General features: G+C 30.4%; 1 protein-coding gene across 2 annotated transcripts in view; it reads right to left on the bottom strand.

Annotated features, from left to right (window-relative positions):
* The window catches only part of ETHR, a 31,478-nt gene extending 9,418 nt beyond the window's left edge, over positions 1 to 22,060 (bottom strand). For both annotated transcript variants that reach the window (NM_001083324.1, NM_001083323.1), the window contains exons 1-2: positions 21,779 to 22,060; positions 14,178 to 14,661 (exon numbers count right to left, since the gene is read on the bottom strand). In NM_001083324.1, coding sequence (NP_001076793.1) covers positions 14,178 to 14,604 — 427 coding nt within the window. In that variant the 5' untranslated portion in view covers positions 14,605 to 14,661; positions 21,779 to 22,060. The remainder of the gene's footprint in view (positions 1 to 14,177; positions 14,662 to 21,778) is intronic.
* Between the last annotated feature and the right edge of the window lie 416 nt (positions 22,061 to 22,476).

The following is a 22,476-nucleotide window of genomic DNA, read 5'->3' as shown; positions in this document are numbered from 1 at the left end:
TTTTTTTGCCAACTTACTTATTTTTTATTTTTTTAAATTTATTTTGTAATTTTAATTTATTAACTTTTTATACCTCTTTTTACCTCTTGTTACGCCTTCCGTTGGAAGTCGAGATTTAAAAAAATCATATATTTCTATTGCTTATATAAAAAACTTTTTTGTTAGTTCTTCATACTTCTACTTGATTAAATGCTTTGTTTAATTTTTTACACTTCGGAAAATTTTAAGTAACTTTGTATTACTTGTTATTATAAGAAATTCATTTTTATCATCTTTACAGTTACCTTTTGTAGATTAAATTAACACCTGACCCACTAGAGGTCAGGGTTTTTTTTAAAAATTCTATCCGTTTTTTGTCATTTAACGTCCATTTTTTACAAATTTTCAAATAATTTTCTTCTTCTCTATGGCACTGACAAAAACTAGATAAGATTTTTCCATTTTTCCATCTCTGTAGCTGATTCTTTTTTAAACTCTCGTGACAAGCACTGATGATGGGACACATAAAGTCTCGAAAACGCTCTGCCCCTTCATACATGTAAATCTGGTTTTAATTAAAATTTGTGGGATTGACTTTGGGTTTTCACATTCCTCCTCTTATTACTTGAAAACCGTATCAGTTAAAAACGAATTGGAAAAGTAGAGTAAAAACTAAACAAAATTAAAAGATTTTGGAAATATAAAACAAGTTTAACAAAAACAATAAAAACGAAATACTAGAACAAAATCGCAAGTGAAACAAAATAAAAAAATCGGAGATAAACAAAATGAAAACAGTGTAGGTAGATTAAAAAAAGGAAAAATGCTCAAGATTGTGAAATAAAAAACATGGCATCGGATTAATATAATAATAATTATAAATATCTAGGTACATTTGTACAGTCTGTTTTACATAATTTTATAAGGTCTGTACTAATATAAGGTCTGAAAAATTGGAGTCTTCTCTAACTTGTTCACCTCTTCAAAAAAATACAACGTTTTTGGGTAGTTAGAACTAAGATAGATAGATTAAAATCATATTCACTCCCTCTTTTAAAAGAACACAAGATAACTGTTTCTAAAAAAATAGCAGTTCATGACTTTTAATGAAAAAGTGATTAGTTTGACAACTGCTGTCATGGGTTTCCAAAAATTAAACAATTGAATGTGAATTTTTAGTGTTTTGTGAATTTTGTATATTTGGTTGCGTAGATTAGGCGCAGGCCTCGTAAAATTATGTGAAACACCCTGTATAATATAAATAGTATGTATTTTATTATTTATATTTTATTTATATTATTTTTGTGAATATGAATAGGTATGTCGTTTCTTTAGAAAATCAATATTACAATTTTTTTTATGCAAAAAACGCTTACAAAATATAACCCAGATAAAACACAACAAGAACAAAATAATTTATAGGAAATGAAATATTAAGTAACCAAAGTAAGAATCTAACATATATATAGAAACGTCAAGAAAACTTTAAAAAGAATAAAATATTTAAAGAAAAAAAAATAAGTGTATAGCCTACCTATAGTGAAACAAAATATGGAATGAACTTATTAAAACTGCAGATATTTTATTTTGGCAAAAATGCTTCAACAAGACAATTTTTGTTTTAAAAAATACACAATTTTCAGTTTGAAATCTTTTGTAGTTTAGGTATCGTAAAGGTCATCGATATAATTTTTTTAGAACTTTTAATTGACAAAATGCCAATATTTACTAATATGCTATAAATTTGTCTTGATTTTTTGGCGGAACAACAAATATTTTGGCATGTGTTGCCATATTTTGACAATTATAAGATCTACAGAAATGGCCAAAAATTTTTAGGTTTAAAAAATTACGTCGATAACGTCATTTACTTAACAGGTATTTTTTTAATTTAACGTACTAATTATGAACTAATTATGACATTAAAAAAATTAACCTGTTACAACATTTTTGTTAAAACAAAATATTTTCTTCCCTAATTATTCTGCATACTTAATCCTACCTACAAATAAAAAGGTAATGGGCCAAATAAGAAAAACAAAACAAATATGTAGTATGTACAGTCGAAGTATTATAAGACGAAATTAAATTTACAATCGGCAATAAAAATGGAACTGCAAATGCGCCTAAAGGTGAATCAATTCAAAAATTTTTCTTTAATATTGTTTGTTTAGACTGAAACAATTAATCTTATCCCAACTTCGCCACTTAATTATTTCTGGTATTCCGGTATATTTAGACATAAACTCCGGGCTCAAGTCGAGAAAGGATACTCGTGTAATTTACAGATGTTGTAAAGAAGCTTCTTAAGCTTCATTGTGGGGAATTTCCGTGATCATGAAGATCTGAAAATTATTTAAACGGGCCTGAAAAATTTATTACTGTGGAACTGGTTTTAAAATCGGAAGCTGTTTACGATGAGGAATTAATACTTCACTATCTCGTATCTTTAAGTGCATTAAATTACATTAAATACAGTTACCACTTGTTTTTGAAGCGCGCTGTTTAAAAAAATGTGTTAAAATGTGGTTGCTATAATCGTATTTTGACGACTTAACTCCACATAAAATACGCTTTCTTAACCACAAAAAGCTAATTATAAAAATGGTATTTGTGATTTACGTAAACGTAATTCATTTTAATTCAATTTGACCAAAATCGCGAGTCTGGAACTGCGACTTTTTCGCTTCTGTGTGTGCGATAACTGTCACCGATGTCGCACGAATTACCAATTTATTTTGGTCGTAAGAAACGGTTTAACCACATTCCATTTTAGTCTTTGTATTTATATACTTTTTGTAATAAATAACTTATTCTCGAGAGTACAATTGTAGCTCTCACAGATCTCTAATTCTTTTCTTTTCACTTCGAACGTGATGCCAATCAAATACCTATGATTTACATAAATTACTATTATTACAAGAAAGCCCACATAATCGCATCGTGGGCGAATTGCTTATTTTAACTGTCAAATCTGAATAAAAAATGCGTTTTGTATTGTAATACCAACGTAGAAAAAAACAATTAACTAATTAAAAACAGTGCATGGCTGTCAGAAATGGACAAAACCGAAAAGTGAGCGATGCTACCGGGGGCATGTAGGCGTTTGAATTTCTATTCGGTTTAGTACGAGTTCGGAAGCGCCGCTATGGACGTATAAATTTCGGTGACATGTTTATAGCGGCGTTTAAATGGATTTTAAAGTGTTAGAGATGTTTGAAGAAACTAAATTAAAGAGCAAAACGGGGAATAAATAAATTCAATTTGGCTTTCACATATTGAACACATTTTTCAGAAGCTGTCCAGCAAGTATGTATCGTTTTTGTTTTTTCTTTCAACACAAGTGTCCCTCATCACAAAATAATGAAAACTAGTCAAAATGAGAGAAATTAAAATATTAGGTAATAACAAAGAAATCGAAAAAATAACAATAAAAGCAGTTTTTAAAATTATTTGACAAAAAAAGCATAGAAAAAAATAGGAAGTAGAAATAGTAATGTAATGACTATAGTAATAGCTATAACAGAAGAAACCACGTAAAAAATACAAAACAAAACTCGAAAAACTGAACACAATATACAGGCTGTCCGTTTTTTGAGCTCCACCATGGGGATCTTAATTATTATAAGAGATACGAGGCCGGTTAAATTAGGGCAGGGGAGAGTTGCGCATTTTTATGCTAAACAATTATCTGAAAGAAAATTTGATGTGTCATTTTTAGTTTTTGAATTATGAAAAAAAAATGTAATTTTAAGTTTTTAAGTTGGACATTCTTCAGGCACTTATTTGGAAGAAATCCAAATCTGTCATTCCCTTTTCCAAGGCGTTCTTGATGTCATAGTTACAACTCTCAACTTTGGTTTTTCTAACAGACGTCACATTTCATACTTGTATTTTCGAAAAGTCCTTTTGTTCCTGATTACAACAATGTATTACATGAAATGACTGGAATCTTACATGCTGACTAAAATTAAGAAGAAAACGTGCTTTGGAAGAAAATGCCAATTTTTTTATAACTTTGTCTTGTTTTGTTTTGCAAAAAATTAACTTTTAGCTTTCCATGTCGTTTTTAATAAGTAAGCTTGACGGAAATGTGAACCTTCCATATCCTAATTTAATTAAACCTTCAAAATCTAGTTAGTGTAAAAACAAAATTGTTTTCGTTTTTTCCAAAGCACTCTTCGCAAAAGTAATTTTTTTCTCCATTTTGATCAGCATATAAGATTCGATCATGTCATCTGGTACATCGTTGTAATCAGGAATAAAACTTATCAAAAATACAAAAGGCGAATATGGCTTCCATAGGAATAACCAAAGTTGAGTGTTGTAACTCTGATATAAAGAACGCCTTGGAAAATACGATGATAGCTTTAGATTCCTTGAAAAAAAGTGCCTGAAAAACGTCCTAGTTATAAACGTCTAGTTCTTTTGGTTTTCGCTTGAATACATAAAAAACAAAATTACAAATTTCCGTTTTTTCCAATAATTCAAAAACTAAAATTGACACATTAAATTTTCTTGCATATAATTGTTCAGCATGAAAATACGCATCTTTGCCCTAATTTAACCGAATTTGTATCTCTTATAATAACTGAGATCCCCATAGTGGAGCTCGAAAAACAGACACCTGTAGAGGATATGACCATAACAAAAAATAAAACTTTTATAAATAGTAATAAATGATAATAATTTATTTTAATAAATAAAATTACACTGCTTCACTAATTTATCAAATATTATTGGCAAAACATATTTATTTTGCATTACGTAGGCAAATCAGCAACGATTTATGTTTCTATTATAGAATTTTTGTTTTATGATTTGACTGACACTTCAAGAGCATTTCAGTCTCTAGTCTTTTTGTCACTTTGTCTATCACAAATGACAAATGTGCTGTATTAAAAGAATTTTGCAACAAAATGGCATTTTCATTTAGATTATTTTTCGGTGACGGTTTGTTAATGTCATTACTTCATTACTAATGCATTATTTTCTCTAAAAAATTGTGTGTTTACTGACGTGCACTCTTGTTCATTAACTCATTTTTGTTGATAATACTACTGAACAAAAAGAGGCGAATGAAATTTTGTACAGATAGAAGAATAAAATAGGAATTAAAATAAAAGAAGAATTGATCAGTGTAACAATCGGATGAAATATTTCTTACTAAAAACATCTGCAAAGTAAGAACAAAAAAGCATAATAACAAAACAGACAACAGAAACCAAAAAATATTTTTGTAATTTGCCACCCTTTTGATGTTTTAATAGACATTTTAAAGCACTCGACGTCATTAAGTGCGATGTCATAATGTCATAATAGTTTAGATTTTTTTCTCAAAAACGTCTACACCCATAGGTTTAGTACTAATAAAGTACTAAACCTATGGGTGTAGTTATCTATTATTTAAAGGTGAATTTTTTATTAGAAAATAGTGGGTAATAATAAAACAATAACAATGAATATTTTTTTCTTGTTCTTTTCGTAAAAATGTTACTAAAGTTTTTTGTTACCTTTGATGTGTACTATCACTGGTTAAAATGAATGCGTTTATTTCGCTAACACTCTGTACTATTATAAAATGTATCTTTTACCAATTATACCAACTCTAAATTAAATTACAAAAAATTTCGGTTATAATTATTTATTATAAAAATAGTAGAAGCAGAGGAGGCACAATAAGTCAATAAAATAATATCACTAAACAAAAATAATTGAATGCAATAAGAATAAAATAGTTTAATTAGAAAGAAATGGATCTTAAACAATCGGAGTAAATATTTCTTATACAAAACCCAACCTCAAATTAGGAACAAAAAACATAATAACAGAAAACGGAAACCAAATGAAAAGAATACACTATCTACGTATTGTATGTACTATCTAATAAGTAATGATACAAGAAAAATTTACCAAGTACCAAGCAAACGGTAACAAATCAAAAAAATTGCTCGTTAACACGTTTTTAAGATATAATTTGCCTTCATGTGATTAATTATTAAATTAATTTTTCTTAAAGTTCCATCTTTTAGTAATAATCAAGTCTTAAATAACTTTCCCAAAGCAATAGAATTTGTCTCTTAAGATTTTAATTAAAATTAATTTCGTTTAATTGTGCGAATGTCTTCAATTCGACCATAACTCCGTATAATAGCGGTTGTACGACCCTGTTGATGCAAATGATATTTTGTGTAAAAATAGAAAATGGAAAAAATAAAAAAGAAAGACGGAAGTTGTAGCGGCTTCACAAATCTGTTGCTGCAAACGATGTTTTGTGTAAAAATAAATACTGGAAAAAATAAAAAAGAAAGACGGAAGTTGAGAATAGAAGAAGTTATGTGTATGTACGTGTATTGAATTGTAGTCATCACTAACATGCAATTTATTGGATAATTTGCCAATTTAAATATTTTCAATTAGTTTTGCGGTGTTGTCGGTGAAAATCACAAGGTGATTAAGTCGGCGACAGTAGTTTTATTTATTTGTTTAGTGTTCCGCAGCTCCGCCACTGCTATCAAATGCTAAATCGAACCGTTTGCAATGTTATTTATAGATCTAAATAACACGAGACTTTATTTGCTTAACTATTACGATCCGTCAATATCTTTCCATCGAAATCAATTACCCTTGTAATAAAGCAAGTGATAAAGTGGCTCTCTAAAAATTCATAATCGAGAAAAAGTGCGAAATCCTTTTAGACCCTTTTAGGTCTGATTAAACCTCTCCTGTAATTTTGACAGCATCCTATGCCCATATAAGTCCGAATTTAGAAAGTTATCGCGAACGAGAATCGAGTGAAAGCTTCAGAAAATTTCGCACGCTAGATTTTCAAAATTTGAGCCAATTTTCATGATAAACAGCCAAAATGATTTAATTATGAAGTGAAACAAGCTTTATTACGGTATGGTATTTTAAGCCTGGGTGTGAATAAGCCGACTCAGGAGGCAGGAGATACCTATTCAATGTTGCATAAGGAACGTGACGTGGAAAGTGTAGGACGTTGCGAATTCCAAACATAAGCATCTTTCCTAATTTGGCGGTGAAAGATTTTCAGTAATTAAAACGAAAGTCGGGAACTTTGGGACTCAACTTTTTTATTAAAACTCCGGAATCAAACCAAATAAAAATTATTCCGACTCGCTATTATGTCTTTATATGTCGGGACGTAATTGGGGTGAACGTCCATACCACAAATCGAACTGACCTTGTTGAAACACATCAAGTGCATTAGGGACGGGAAAACTTCCACGAGGGGTCATTATAGGGATTTTTAGCGATATCAAGCTGATGTGTGGCCGTTAGACGGAGTTATGGACGAATTTCAGACGTATCCGCACAATTTAACTAAATTAATTTTAATTAAAATCCCAAGAAGCAGTATTTCATTGATTTGAGAAAGCTATTCAAAAGCCACGGGTTGACAATAATCAGTCATGATTGAGAAAAACATTACTTTTTAATTAATCATGTCTTGACTAATTATATTCCGAGCTTTTGGAAACACTGAGCCTTTTTAATTAAAATTTGAAGTATTTATTATTACAGAACGGGACAAAGAGTTGTAAAGGGAAATCTTATTCACTTCTAAATATACTATAAGACTCCATGTGGAACTGTTCAATCATTACATTTTACTTCTTATTATAGATTTTCAAACAGATGCCAAGTATTAAAACTCACGTCTACATTAGTGCATTATCCTAAAATAACAAGTTTGATTGTAAAGAAAACAAGCCTCACAAATATTTAATTCCAAATGAAACAATTAACAAATTAATTAATAGTTTAATTTTCGACAAGTCATTTGTAGGTATTGGAAATCTTTATTAAAATTAAAATAGTATATTATTATGCGAGTTTTATAAGACGTTCTATTGTGGCACGAATGGTTTTGGAGCACGACGAAGGAGTGTCACAATTAAGTCTTGACGAGTATAATATACTATTTTTTCTACTTTTTATTTTTGTTGTTTGTTTGCGTTTAATTTAACTTATTTCCTATTTCCTCTTAATTTTGTTAATTATTCGGGCTTTATCAATAAACGACTTAACGCTGTTGACAGATCAGTGATCACACACACAGGGATGATTTTAGATTTACTTTCCTATTGTAGCTAGATACAGGGTGACTCAATAGTGAGTTATTTCTGAAATTGTATAAGTATGCAACCAATAATACTAGATACAAGCTGACCAGATCGGTAATCGTTAAAAAATTAATTTTAATTCACGATTACATTGTTCTGGGTAGTGTCAAGTTTGACTTGACAGTTTTGCTAAAATTTCGTTATGAATTATTATTACATTCGTTTCACTTTCATAAAAACCACTGTGGTGAAAATTGGGTACTCTTGGTATTAGCTTTTATATGAGTTGTCATGTGAATTCCACCACATGAAAGTGAACCGAAAGTAGTTAAAAGATAAAAAAAAAACAGTGTTAATTTAATTAATGTTTTAAAAAATCAAAGTATCCAAGTGGTAAGTAAGTGCAATTAGTATTTTTGGTTGCATCTTAAGACAAGTCAGAAGTAACCTACTACTGACTCACCCTGTATTTATTTGATTTCTCAACAGAACTTACTTGAAGAACGTCAAATTACATCTTCAATTTGATGTTTTTAGCTCATATCGATCAAAATTTTTCCGAATCTTATTTTTGGTTAAAAGAACATCGGTATTGTAGATTTTGATTTTTTTTCTAAAGATCCTAGACTTTATCTAAATTTAGTACATTTCGATAAACTCGGTGAAACTATTTTTAAACAGACTGTGCAATTAATTGCTTTAGTCTCTTCAGCAGTGCAAATTTACATAAGTTATCTTGTTATGATTAGTTATTGTTGGAGATAATGCTACTGATAAATGCAGACTACAAATAAACATTCGAAAAATTGCAGCGGATGATAACAAGTAAATTTAGAACTTAATCAAACGTGTTTTATGGTGTCTTGGGAGTTTAAATCTGTCAAATATGAGACTAAACAGAGCTTTACAACTTGTCAGCGCGAATCTAAATTTCATTTTGGACGTAAATTAATTACCAATTTCGTGGCAAATTAATTAAGCGTAAAAGTTTATACTTCGTTTATGACAGTTATATTTCATAAGGCGCGAAGCGCTATCACCGAAACAGAAAAATCTTTTTGAATTTGAAAAGTTTAATAAGAAAATGAACCCAAGTCTGAATCTCGTTAGCTGTTTAAATGCGAAAGTTTTCTCCGTCCCAACTCTGAAAAACTGTTTAATTTTAACTTTAATGAATTGCAAGTAAACGGTCTGTAGGCAGGTATTTGTTTACCTTTGATAAACAAATTCGTTTGACCGCGTATTTGCGAAAATGGGTCACAATACAAAACAGCTTAAATCATATTTAGTCAAGTGGAAAAGAAACGAAATAAACATGGTACGCCACGATTCCATATAAGGTCTGTCATATCTGGAGTTGAAATTTTATTTGAAAAAAAATATATGACTATAGGACACGTGGAAATAAATCACACGTGGGAATGTGGGTGACTGGCTGCATGTTGAGCGTGGCATAAAGGCCATTTCCGGGATTAATTTGTATGCGGGAAATGTTGCATTATCTAATCTTGGATTTTGGAAAACATGTCAACAACACTTCAAGGTATTTTAACCTAGTTGAGGAACAATCGCGCGATTGGCATTTGACCAAAAATTGCGGCTACAGCACCGTGATTAAATTCCACAGTTGTTTCGAAACTAATCCGAAATCGAGCATAATTTTCAGGGAAATACTTCAAACACGTTGGGGTAATTCAACAAAAAACGCAGGAATTTTTTAAGAAACACAAAATTATAAAAAAACACAGATTTTTTAAATACGACTATACAGGGTGAAAACAAAATTAAAAAAAGAAAAAATCCAAAATATTTAACCTTGAAAAAAGGATAATATTTTCCGTCATTTCCATTAATTACTATTTGAAACCGTACATACAGTGGCGTATCTAGTAGTTTCTACTGCCTCTGCGTATGACAACATTACTTCAAAAAAAAAAACATGTAGGTATTGGTTAATTCAGAAAATAAGAAAAAATTAACAAACTCCAAAAATGGACAATTTTTTTACCAGGGGTCATTTTTTGACATTTTTGGAAAATTGTATCACTTAACTCCTTTGTGATAAAACAAATCACCCTTTAAAATTTCAAATAAGACCTGAAACGAACTGATATACTGCATAAGTTACACTATGCTCGAAAAATGTTAAAAGTATTGGTGTTTTAAGATACCCTACTCCGCAACAGTTCAAGAAGTCTAATTATTCTAACATCAAACATTTTTTATCAATTTTCAAGGATTGCAATCTGATAAAAACAAATCTGCAAATCTGTATCTGCTTTTAGAAATTCATGGTTTTTAATGGTTGATTTTTTCTAAAATTCACTAATATCCTTAACTTGTTTTCAATTAGTGTATTTGAACGAAATAGCAAACCTAGTTCTGTCATAAGTTCTCTACAAATGCGACATGGTTCTGAATATTAAACAATCAGAAAAAGTTCTTTATAATGTCATCAAATGTGCACTAGATTTTTAAATGTTTCTTTTATTTTGTAAAATATCTATTAAAAAATCACCCGGTATATACAGCGTGTTAAGGAATGGTTCGATTAAGCAAATCAAAAATGCATTGTTTTCCCATAAAATCGTTCTGAAATTAAAATCCCAAATTTTGAGAACCGCTGAACTAGAATTATAAAAATTAGCGTTAATTCTATATTACTGACAAAACTGCAGAGGTAAATTCAAAGTAAGTTAATTAATTCTTGGTCCACTACGTTATTCTTCCATTTCAATTTGTGCTTTGTTATTAAATTTTACGAAAAAAAAAATTTTTTTTGCTAGGACAGTGATTCGAATCGCCCACACAAATGAACATGTTTGCCACAATTTTGAAAAATTCCTAAAACGCCCATGCGCCACCATTTCCATTTTGTGTAATGAAAAAAATTATTGTTAATAAACTACCATAAGCCACACAGGGCTCTCAACAGGTGGTTTACTAAAAATTTCTGAAGAAAGTACGCACTTTATCGACAAATTATATAAGGGTTTTTAACTCATCTATAGAAATATTGCTAAGCCATTCCCTAACACCCTGTATTTAAAAAGTTTTCGCTTTTCAAAGATCGGAGCCATTTATACAATTTTTTCGTAGACTTTTTTCAAAGACAAATTTCTGTATTGTGTGCTACTGATGCTTTTTCTATCATTACTCGTCGTGAATTTTCTATAATATGAATTAAAACTACTAAAAGCCTTAAAACTCATTAACCAAACACGAATTACGAAAACTAAAAAATCTGATCAATTGATTTAAAAAAATAAACTAGCTATTGCTCAGTTATCCAATATCGAAATATGTCACTGGGAAATTGTAAATTCAAAACCTTGAATTCTGATCTAAGATTATAAAGTACTCTCAAAAGGTTTAAAGTTTTAATTAAATGAAAAAAATATTCTCAAAAAATTTTGAATTACCTTATTGTTCAATAATGATTTTTCTTATTCGCCCAAAGGAACGTTCTTGCTGAAATAGACAGTTAGGACTCAAAATCATCCGTAAAACTTTTCAGGACTTATATACGCACTTACCAATATTAAAATCGTTATAAAAATCGTCTCTAAAGTGACCGAAACCCTCCACAAAATGGTGCATGTACGTAATGTTGGTTGCGTTGTATACTATTACTTAATTCTCTAATTGGGTAATTCACCCGTTGAAAATAAATAAATAAATAATAATTATTATTATTATTATTAAAAGTGACTTCAAAGTAATAATTAAAAAAGCGAGAAAAAAATTTACTGGAAAATACAAAACCGGTACGAAGCTAAACTATAAAATAAATAAAAAGCTTTATAGAAAACACATTATTATTATTTTTCAATATTCCTAACTTTTTTCGATAAGTTTGTTTTGGAAACATCTGGATTTGGGTAAAGGGATAAAATCGAGGATAAAATAAAACTTGTTATTGTCCAAGATTTTATTTCAACACATCTCAAAACATCTTAACATCACTATTAAGCTGTGGAGAGTTTTTTGAAAACAATATTTCTTTTAAGACAATAAATTGTTTTGAATAGTTGTTAATCTCTTGAATAATCAAATTCAAATAAATGTTGATCTTAAGATGTTATACTTTCCAATAGTATCATTGCTTAACAAATATTTATGATCTTTTAAGGAGGCAATGTACAAATTGTAGTTAAAAAGGAAAGAAACGCAAGTCCTGCCTACTCTTGATTAAAATAAATTGGGATCACGAACGTAGCGATTAAAAATCCAGTACATTGAACTAAATATACATTTAATCTGACTGCAAATAAAAATCACACCGTAATAAAGTCGATTGAACGTTCGTGTATAAAGTTGTTGAATCCCCAATAAGCTTTTAAGTAGGCGTCAAAAGCAATTGACGTCCACAATTAACCATTTCTACATCTGCCGGTCCACAGAACCCAATTTTCCCGGAATTTCCCCACTCGTGTGTACGCATTATGCAAACCTTATCTCTTGCAACACGAATGCATTTCCATTACAACAGATAAATCTAACCCATCACACATGTTTCACTTGAGAATACGACACACATAAAAATAAATTAAAAGCAACAACACGGACAAATGCGGTCCGAAATCAGATTTTAAGTGGATTAAGAGACCCTCCAGATAATTCGTTATTTATTGCGGTCTTTAGTTAATAATGTATCATCCTGAAGTAGCCCTACATTACGCTCGCAAGAAACTTTGCCGTAGGCCACCCACAAGTTAATTGCCAGTATTTTGCACATGTGGTGCAAAAGCGCAAACATTTTTCCTTTTTGAGCGATGCTGGACCACCTGCATGTAACAAACGTTTGTGTTTTGCTAATTTACATAGTTATTGTTGAAAAATGTAACAGTTATGGCGCGAACAGCAGGAATATGATTAAAGAGAGAATAATCAGACGTGTTTCGCATCAATCTTCGTCAATTTCTTTGACAATTCAGGCCCACACTTTTGATTCTTTGCGAAAATAAAACTACAGTCATAATATTTACTCTCTGCTCATTCTCAACAATCACGGAATTTGCCTACGGCTTGAGTGATTTATTTCGCGAAATCTTTTGGATTACTACACAGAAAAAATAATCGGGACAACTAAGCAAAATAACGATTTAAAATCGAAGGAAAATAGTTTAAATATAACTACAAAAGCAAATAACTCTGAAATGGAACATCCAACATATTAATTTCGCTCGGACATTAATTTTAATTGTCACACTAAAACTAAATTTAAAATTACATGGTGGCTTGGTGTTTTTCCTTGTTATATTCAATAAAAATGTTTTGGAAACGCGGATCACGTCTCTACTGTCAGTAAGTCTATAAAAGTAATAAAAAATATTCACTTAGGCATAAGGAATATTTCGTTATTGCAAGACATGATGAGAAAAATTCCAATCTTATGAACGTCGAGACCGAAAGATAGAAATCTACAATAACTTCGCCTGCTGTTACTAAATATTTGAATGAAGACATTAGTACAGGACTGATATTGCGAATGTTTTTGAAAAAAAAAAAGAAATATAGGAACTAGCGATATTATAAAATAAATATTCAGAACGGACAAATTTAGTCCATTTACTCTGAAATTGCGTTGTTCTAGAACTTTTATAAACTAAGCGGCTTGTAAATAAAAACTCCCCCAACGGTTATTAAGTCCGCATCTCTTTATTGTGTAACACTGGAATGAAAACACATTTTGCATATTTTCCTTAAAACACCCTTTCAAGGTTTCAAAGTTGCAAAGTCAACAATAAATGGACTCGGGCTGTCACTTCCTACGCCAGTCCAAATATAATTACAATCCCTTTTGCTTTTAAACAGGCCTCAATATCGGCTTCCAATAAGTTTGTGGAAATTTTATCCAGGTCAAAGTTTGCGATTGGATTCTAGGAGGTCACGGTTTGAGCAAAGCTTTTTTCTTTGATAAAGTTGCGTCGAAAATTGCCCACTTATCAAGGGTGATAACGAAATTATGGCGATTTGAAATTTAAAGCGATTAAGTGAAAAGAGTATCCGGTGCAACGGTGGCAGATAGCGAAGCGACAGACACATATGGGTCGCGTTTGCATAAAAATGTATTAGTAGAAATTGTAACTTGGGCCTGGTGGTACTTACACATTTCCCTGCCGAGGACCCAGGTTTCGGGTCGCGAGTTGACCTCGACGAGGACGGTGGGTGTGCATACCAGGAGCACCATTAAATCAGCAACACTTAAGTTTACTAAAAATATATTCGTGCTGTTCCTCATATCCTTAGTTTTAAAAATAACGATAGGCACCATTACATTTCCGATTACACCCAAACACATTATTATTATACAGAAAACCATCGACGTCGTCCGGATATAATTGGGGAACACTGATGATGATGACTCGTTGAAGTTCGAAACGCTCGATGTGTTGTATAAATCTATCGTCGACGATGGTGTATAGAGATAATTCGATGTGCTTATGTTAAATTCAATCAGAGGTGTTGAGTTCAGAGCACTTGATGTAGTCGTCGTCGTGGTCGTTGTCGAAGGGCTGAATTTTGACGAAATCATATCATAGTAGGATTGGGGGTCAGTTATCACTACTTTCAGTCTCCATTTTACTAAGATCTGAAAGAAAATTGAGAAAATCAGCAACACTAACACAAGTGAAGAATTGTTTACTCATCTTTTTTTAATTATATTGTTCTATTTCTATTTTAGTTCTATTGTGGCACGAATGGTTTTAATAGGATGAGTGCCATAACGAGTGTAATATACTATTTTTTCTATGTTCTATTTTTGTTGTTTTTTTTTGTTTAGTTTAACCTATCAAAATCTGTTCATACTATTTCCTCTTAATTCTGTTAATTATTTGGGCTTTATCAATAAACGATTTGACGCCTACCAGCCTAGCACAGCCAATACAACTCCTAAAAATTTACTAAAAAAAGTTGCACAAAAGTTCTCTTTGTGAAACTACTTTCAGTTTCACAATGAAGAATTTGTGAAACCAAAGTAGAAAAAATGTATTTTTTAAGAACCCAAACTTTTAAATTTCAGTAATTTTTTCAAACATTTTTAAAAGGTCCAGAATTCTTAATTTTTTGAAAATTTCAACTTTCTTTCTGGAACACTTTACTTCCGCTTTCGTTGGTTTTACGATTTTTAATTTTGTTTCCACTTAAGTTTGTTCTGATACTCGTACTCATAATTTGCCAAGACCCCGTTTTCAAAAACTTGAACTTTTGACTTTCTTCATAAATAATATTGTTCAAAGTTTGTTTCAAGCCAAATTTTTTGTGTCACAAAAGTCTTGGATTTAAGATCTTTATATTTGCGAAAGTTTTAACCGAGGTTTTAACATCTCTGGAACCTTTAAACAAGATACTAACGTTGCGTTTAAAAATTTTAGACTTCCTTTGCCCTGAAGATGCCTCTAACAAGAGCGGGCGAAACGTCGACCCTTTTTTAGAAATCAATAAGGTTTAACCCCAAAAGACCCAGAGTTGAATCTAGTTCTGGCCGAGAAAGCCTATACGTTTTTTCCTGATTTGTAGGTATACAGAGTGATTCAAAAGTAACGCACTAATTCTCATATGGTGATAAAAGGCGTTCCGTTAAGCTACTTAATTTTTATATACTTTTAAATTTGTTTTCCTTGGCAACGATATGAATTGTGGATTTTATGTTTCTTATGATGTCGAATTTAATTTATTATCGAATTTGCAAATTTTATAAGTGTTTTCAACATCATAAGACATTAGTTGGTGATTTTTTTCAACAGGTATCTGTTCAATGTTGCAAGTGCTCTCGTTTCTGCTAATTAAAGTCAAAAAATATGATCTAAAGCACCAAAAACTTAACTAAAGACTCGGGAAAGAAGGCTCAAACAATTTATGTCATAGGAAATTTTAATGCAGTTTGATATCTTTTATCACCTCCCGATACTTTTGAATCACCCTGTATTGTTTATGGTTTGTAGCATTTTTAAATTGATTTTACTCAAAAACATTGAATTGTGTCGAAATAAAGCAAAGGACTTTTTGTGTAATAAACTATGGAATTTAACAATGTTTTGTTGAAAATGATAAAAAACTAATGCCGAAATAAATTTGTAACTTTTTGGACGAAATAATAAATAAAATCCACGTTAGTCTGTATTTAATTACGTCTGTAAAGGTTATCAACTGTACAAAACTTTGGAATTTTTTCTAAGGTGGCTTCTGAAATAGTGGGGAAAACCCATTAATGTTTTTTTTAGAAAGTATATATTCCTTAGGAAGTATTTTTGGATTCATGTTTCTAGGAAACTTTTGTTTGAACATTTAATATTCTATCACCTGTCTAAATTTGTAACAAAAAAAAAATAGAACACGCTGTATATTCCTGAATTCTATAGTTTTCTTAATAAATCTGGTAACTTTTTATAGGGTCAAAACGTTGAAATTTTTATTAACATTACAAATCCTTTAACATCAGTTAGTAAGTTTCTCTAAATATAAGGACTATTATTTATTTTATGTGATCTTAAAATCTATTTCCAAGTATCTAATCCAAAAATCTTTTTTTGCAAACCTTTTTCTAGATTTTAACCATCGTAACTTTTCCTGAGAGAAATTTCGAAATCATTTTTTAAAAGTTTCATTTTATTTTTTAAATACAGGTCAAAAATTATACTATCCATCTGAAAATTTGCAAAGATCCATCCGGAAGAAGGTGAAGTAAATATCAAGTTTGTTATTTTGTTGATTGTTACGTTTTTACTCGAGTTTTTCTAAGACAGTTTGCATTAGCTTTCCCTACATTTGGACCGTTTTATCAAAATACTTATTTAGAATTTCTTGATTTTTCTAAATGTGTTTTTTCAAAATTCGATAACTGCACCATAATTATTTAAATATTGTGAAATCGTATTTAGATTTGTGAAAGAGAACAAAAAGGTCCTTACTTTGGTGTTTTGTTTTTAGAGTTGGAAAAAAGAATTAAAAATGTTTAAAATTTTTAGGTAATATTTGTAAAGAACTTCAAAAACCCATAACTCCATTTTTTTCAAATAAAACACTCCATTTCCCACTCCACATTACTTGAAAAGTGTTCATGGTAAATAGAGATATTAAAACTTGATGGTACAGGAATAAATTTTTCTCAGTCTATTGAAGAGAAAATTGCATTTTGTTTTGAATATTTAAAGTTTTTCAAACATAACTTTAAATTTACGGTCTTTGTTAGTAATTTTCATTTATGAATACACCTAGGATCTAACCTTTTCTTTTTCATATACTGAAATACAACTTTGTAATACTTAATTAAAATTTGGGAGAGTTCTCAATTTTTCAATGGAAAGATGAAAAAATAAAATAAAAAATCTAAACGTTTCAAAAACGATTAAACTTAAGTCTACTACAGGAATCGCTATTAAAAAATTTTTTAGAAAAACTTGAATAATGCAAAATAGCAATAAACAATATACCTTTAAATTTAACTTAACAAAGTTGATTTGATTATCCGGTAGGCATAACCAGAAGGGCCCCTTTTAAAAAATATTTTCAGACCTAATTCACTTATTAATTGATCACGGCAGTAGGTGTACAAGCTTTCAGAAGCGACTTATAATAAATTTACACAAAATTGAATAGTTCAAAATATGCATCTTCATCTTACTTTAAAAATGGCCTGAGTTTATTTATAAAGGTCTTGAAACCATCATAACTTGAGTGTTAATTTAGACTTTTCAGGATCTTAATATTGTTTCTGGAGATGTTAAGTTTTTTAGGTTAAAAATTTCATGTCAAATCGGTGAAAAATAATAATTGGAAACATAGGAACTTGAAAACTGGTGTCAAGTGCGTGAGATATGAAAATGAAAAATGAGCGAAAGTCGATCTTTATCTCCCAAGAGCGCAAAACACCTATTTCCTGCAGAGCTATTCCCCTGAACTTGGGCGTAACAAGGAATGTAAAATTTTTAGTGCAAGGTTAACTTAACCACATTTTATGAAACTTTGCACCTCGTGTGCTGAAAAAATAACGCCCTCAGAGGCTGTAACGTAACGAATTATGGCCTCCTTGCCGTGATGAGCTATTCAACAATAAAAGAAACTCTCTCGTCTCTCTAACTCGTGAAAATGCTTGTTGTGTATCTTTTGAACTTGAGAAAGCCTCTCTAATAAATCAAAGAGTTTCGGTCATTGCCAAACAGATCATCGTTGGTCAAACAAACTTGAAATTATGACTGGCGTTCGTCTCTCGTGTCAGATAAATCATTTTTTAAAGCTGTACGGAATGTGTTGAATTTATAATACAAAACACGTGTGTTTTTAAAAATAGCAAAGTAATTGATTGCAAAATTGCAAAAATTCTTGTTGTGTGGAAAATAATAATTTATCAAACGATTACGTGAAGGACTCCTTATAGTTTCAGTTGAAGTAAATAAGTCATTTGTAAACGTTACTTTTGTTACGGTCTACTAAACTGAGAAAATTCAGTTTTCAGCACGCACTACGCCTGAAACTTTTGCCAACATTTTTCTTACACGGTTATCACTATGGACTGATTATACACGTGTTGCGATTTTTCATCGCGGACTTGCTTTTATTAAGAAAAATATAAATGTAAGTACTGAATTATTTTTAGAAGCAATGTTGTGTTATTCCAGCAATTACATTTCTAATAAACATGATTTACTAGGATAATGTGGCAGGTCTTGGCAACACAATTGAGTGAATGACATTTTATTAAGTCAGTTGTGTTTAGATTGTTTCAAATAGAACACAATATAACTCTAGAGCAAAAATAGAGGAAATTATAAAATTTTCCAAAAAAGTGTTTAAAAACTAATTTGGACACGCCTAATAAACTTACATACATATCAGCTGTTTCAAAACTATAAAAACGCCGTTTTTTCTCAAAATTCGTCCACTTCAAAAAATTAATAGCTAATGTAATTTAAAGTTTCAATGAGAGATCTAACTAATAACTAATTTACGATTTTATCAATCTTATTTAAAAAAATAATTCCGTAAAATGCGACGTTGGTGTTTTTATAGTTTTGAAACAACTATTACCTATGTATAATAATATAAATATTTTTGTTCAACGTTGAGCTATTTTTTCAATATTTTATTTATACGTTAGTAGATTCAAGTTCAAAAATCAACAAAAATTAAAAGTGAGTGGGAAAGCAAGATCAGTGACCCGTCAGTGTGGGAAATACTTATCAAGTCATAATATTGTTTTTTTTTACAATTTAGTTGCTTATAAAATGCACTTTCTAACGTTTTTTTCTTCAATATATCTATTATCTGTTTCAAAAATTGAGATTTTCAGTCATTACTACTACATTGTAGTAAGTATACGGAGAATCGGGAAGTTCATTTATGCACTTAGCTTTAACAAACTCTTCTTAAGATTTTCATAAAAAAACTCAGTCAACATCAACATCTAATATATATTAAAAAAATGATTTGTAGTTACAGCACAGTTTTTTGAGTTATTAAAAGTAATTTAATTAATGTAGATTGAAAATTTATTTCTTTGTACGGGATTACTAGACGTTGCTGAATTACAATTACTATGGACTGTCCTTTTTACACTTTTTACACCGATTCTTATGCAACTATATTTTAAATTGGTTAAGGGTTTTAAAAGTATTTACATATTTTAAAAGCTTCAATATTTAAATCTCAACATTGAATTCTTCTAAAATTTCATAAAAAAACTTTACTTTATTCTTCGACACTGTCAAAATTTACAATTTTTCTCCTGTGTTTTGACAGCTGTTTGGCATTTCTCAATACGAAACGTCATATTATTTTAACAATTTAAAGCAATTTTAAGCCTTGTTGAGTCTAATTCGAAGAAAAAATTTTGTATTCAACTCGTTTTTGTGTAAATCGTTTCATATATTTCACCTTGTGGATAATAACCCACTGGTTTTTACTCGTAGTTTAATATTCCACTCGTGAATTAAAACGTCCGATTTATACTCAAACTCGTTAAATAAATAACTATTATATTTACTTTTAAGAATATCTTTTCTAACCGCATTTTTCATAGTTATTTCTTTCAACTATATAAAATAAAAACACATTCAGTCTTATAAACTCTTATTGTACTAAATATCTAAGTTCTTTTAAAATTCTTTATTATTCAAAAACTGTCAAAAACTTGACAGTGTTTTATGTGTTCTTTGAGTTATATGTATTATTTCAGTTGCGTCTTGATATTTTTAAAATTTTTCTAAAAGTCTATAATTTCTTAGAGATTTTATCCAGGGTGTCTTAAAATTGCCGAATTCCGAGTTCAGAGCATTGTAGAGAATCGCTTCAGTAGTCCAAACATAGAAAAAAAAGTTTCGGGGTTTCCCAACATTGGTTTGAAGATCAAATGTAGGTTAATTGCTTCAGTGTATATTCATATTTTTGGTCAAGATGATTATGGACAATAATAATGTAAAACAATTAAAAAAATAGCTTATTATTTTGGAGTAAAAAATCTTAACTTTTTAGTAATTTGCCGTTTCATTTTTAAGAAAAATTACAAAAATTCAAGATGTTTTACTCCAAAATCAAACAAATTTTTCGAGAAATTGTTTACATTATTATTTTCTATAATCATCTATATTATTAATAACAATAAACATTGAAATTTTTAGCTTACATTTAAAGAAAACGCAATCAAAGTGCACTTGAAGTAAACCTTCAAACCATTGTTTCTTTGTGGGGAAGCCCCGAATCTTCATTTTGTTTCTACATTTGGACTACGAAGTGCTAAAGCTCCAATTACTTATGAACCTATACCTTAACTCCGATGGTTGTAAGAATTTGAAACTCTTATTTTCATTTTATTCATTCCAAAAAGCTGATTTTTTATTTTAATAAACTACCTATTTTTTAATTTTCAGTTTACAAACATTAATTTTCAATTATTTTAATTAAGTTTTGTGTGTGAATAAGTGAATAATATTTTCTAACAATACAATCAGTTATAAATAAAAAATGAAAGATACACAGATGTAATGTTTTAATTGCTCACAAGCCAAATTTAGTCAGTGAATTCTTTCTATAAATATTTATTTAACAAAATTAGAGGAAGTCATAAAATGTTTAGTTTTAATTAACACATTCACTCCTATAATCAACTAATATGCAAATGATATAAATTTAGTGTGAATACAAACTATGCATATGTTTAGTTTAAAATTTCAAAAACTAATAAATAAGCTTGTGCGCTATAAACACCAACTAATTAATTTTAGTTTGAAATAGCCACCCATTTAATGAAAAATTTGAAAAATCGTCCGTAATTAAATATGTTCAAAAATTCTGTGTTTTCGCCTGAAATTTATATTTACTGAAGTTATCTGAAAATGTGTTAACATGCAACGTTCGTAAGTGGCTTCCACGAGATATTTATTTCCGAGATATCGTCAAAAAACCGACATAACATAATTTTTTATTCTTGTCCCGACATTCGGACCGTTTTAACCGTTTCGCGGATATTTATATTAATAATTTTGAAGGGTTTTAATTCACTTTTCTGTTTTTCCACGAAACTTGGCATATAAATCAGGCTTTTGAAAGTCGAAGTTTCCCCTTATTTCACGTCAGGAAATGGGATGACATTCACAAATAGCGCGTTATCCTTTTTTAAATTTGTTTGACATCTACTTATGTAAAGCTTGTTGTCTCTCATCATTCTGACATCGTGTCACGGGTAATAAAGTGTGTACTTCGCCAATACTCACTCATATTCCGGGAGAAAATAGCTGATTGTGATTCCATCGCGGGATCTTCTCGCACGTTTCACCGTAACATAAACACCTCGTTCGTATTTTCGGCTTTTTCACGTGTCATTTCGATTGTGAAACTGTCTCGTTGCCTCAAACGGTTATTTGTTTGGATAATTTTTGTGTGTCATGATTGCGCAGGAAATCTCGCGGGTGTTTTTTCAACGGACCGTTCGGCTGTGGTGTGACATCGAGTTTCGGAAATTTTCACCGACTCCTCAGTGCTCTGTTGACGGCTTTTGAAAACAGACTGGCAAAGAGCATGGGTAGAGCGACGAAGCGCCGGTTTCATTCTCCCAAGATACTACCTATATAGATATGTGGCCGGCCAAACGGTTCCTGCTTTTGTTGGCGCAAACGCCAAGCTTTCAAATCGCTTGGCTGGCTTGAAAACCGCTCAATTCTCTACGATTTTCGATGACTTGGATTTTTTAATTCGCAATAATAGGTGACATCCAATTGGACCATATTGGTACCCTGGGCTGCGAAAAGGCCCTCGTTAGACACGGATATTTATTAGAGTGTGACTCGGTAAAAAGCTCGTTGGGAACTTAAAAATTTTACTGAATTGGCCAATTAAGGACAATTACGTCGTAAGATTTCCATTCTAACAACTTCATTAATGAAATAAAATGCAAGTAAGACAGGCTGAGATC

Source organism: Tribolium castaneum, chromosome 2, assembly GCF_031307605.1.
Source record: "Tribolium castaneum strain GA2 chromosome 2, icTriCast1.1, whole genome shotgun sequence".
In the NCBI taxonomy this organism is placed as follows: domain Eukaryota; kingdom Metazoa; phylum Arthropoda; class Insecta; order Coleoptera; family Tenebrionidae; genus Tribolium; species Tribolium castaneum.
This window is presented reverse-complemented; position numbering and strand designations above follow the sequence as displayed.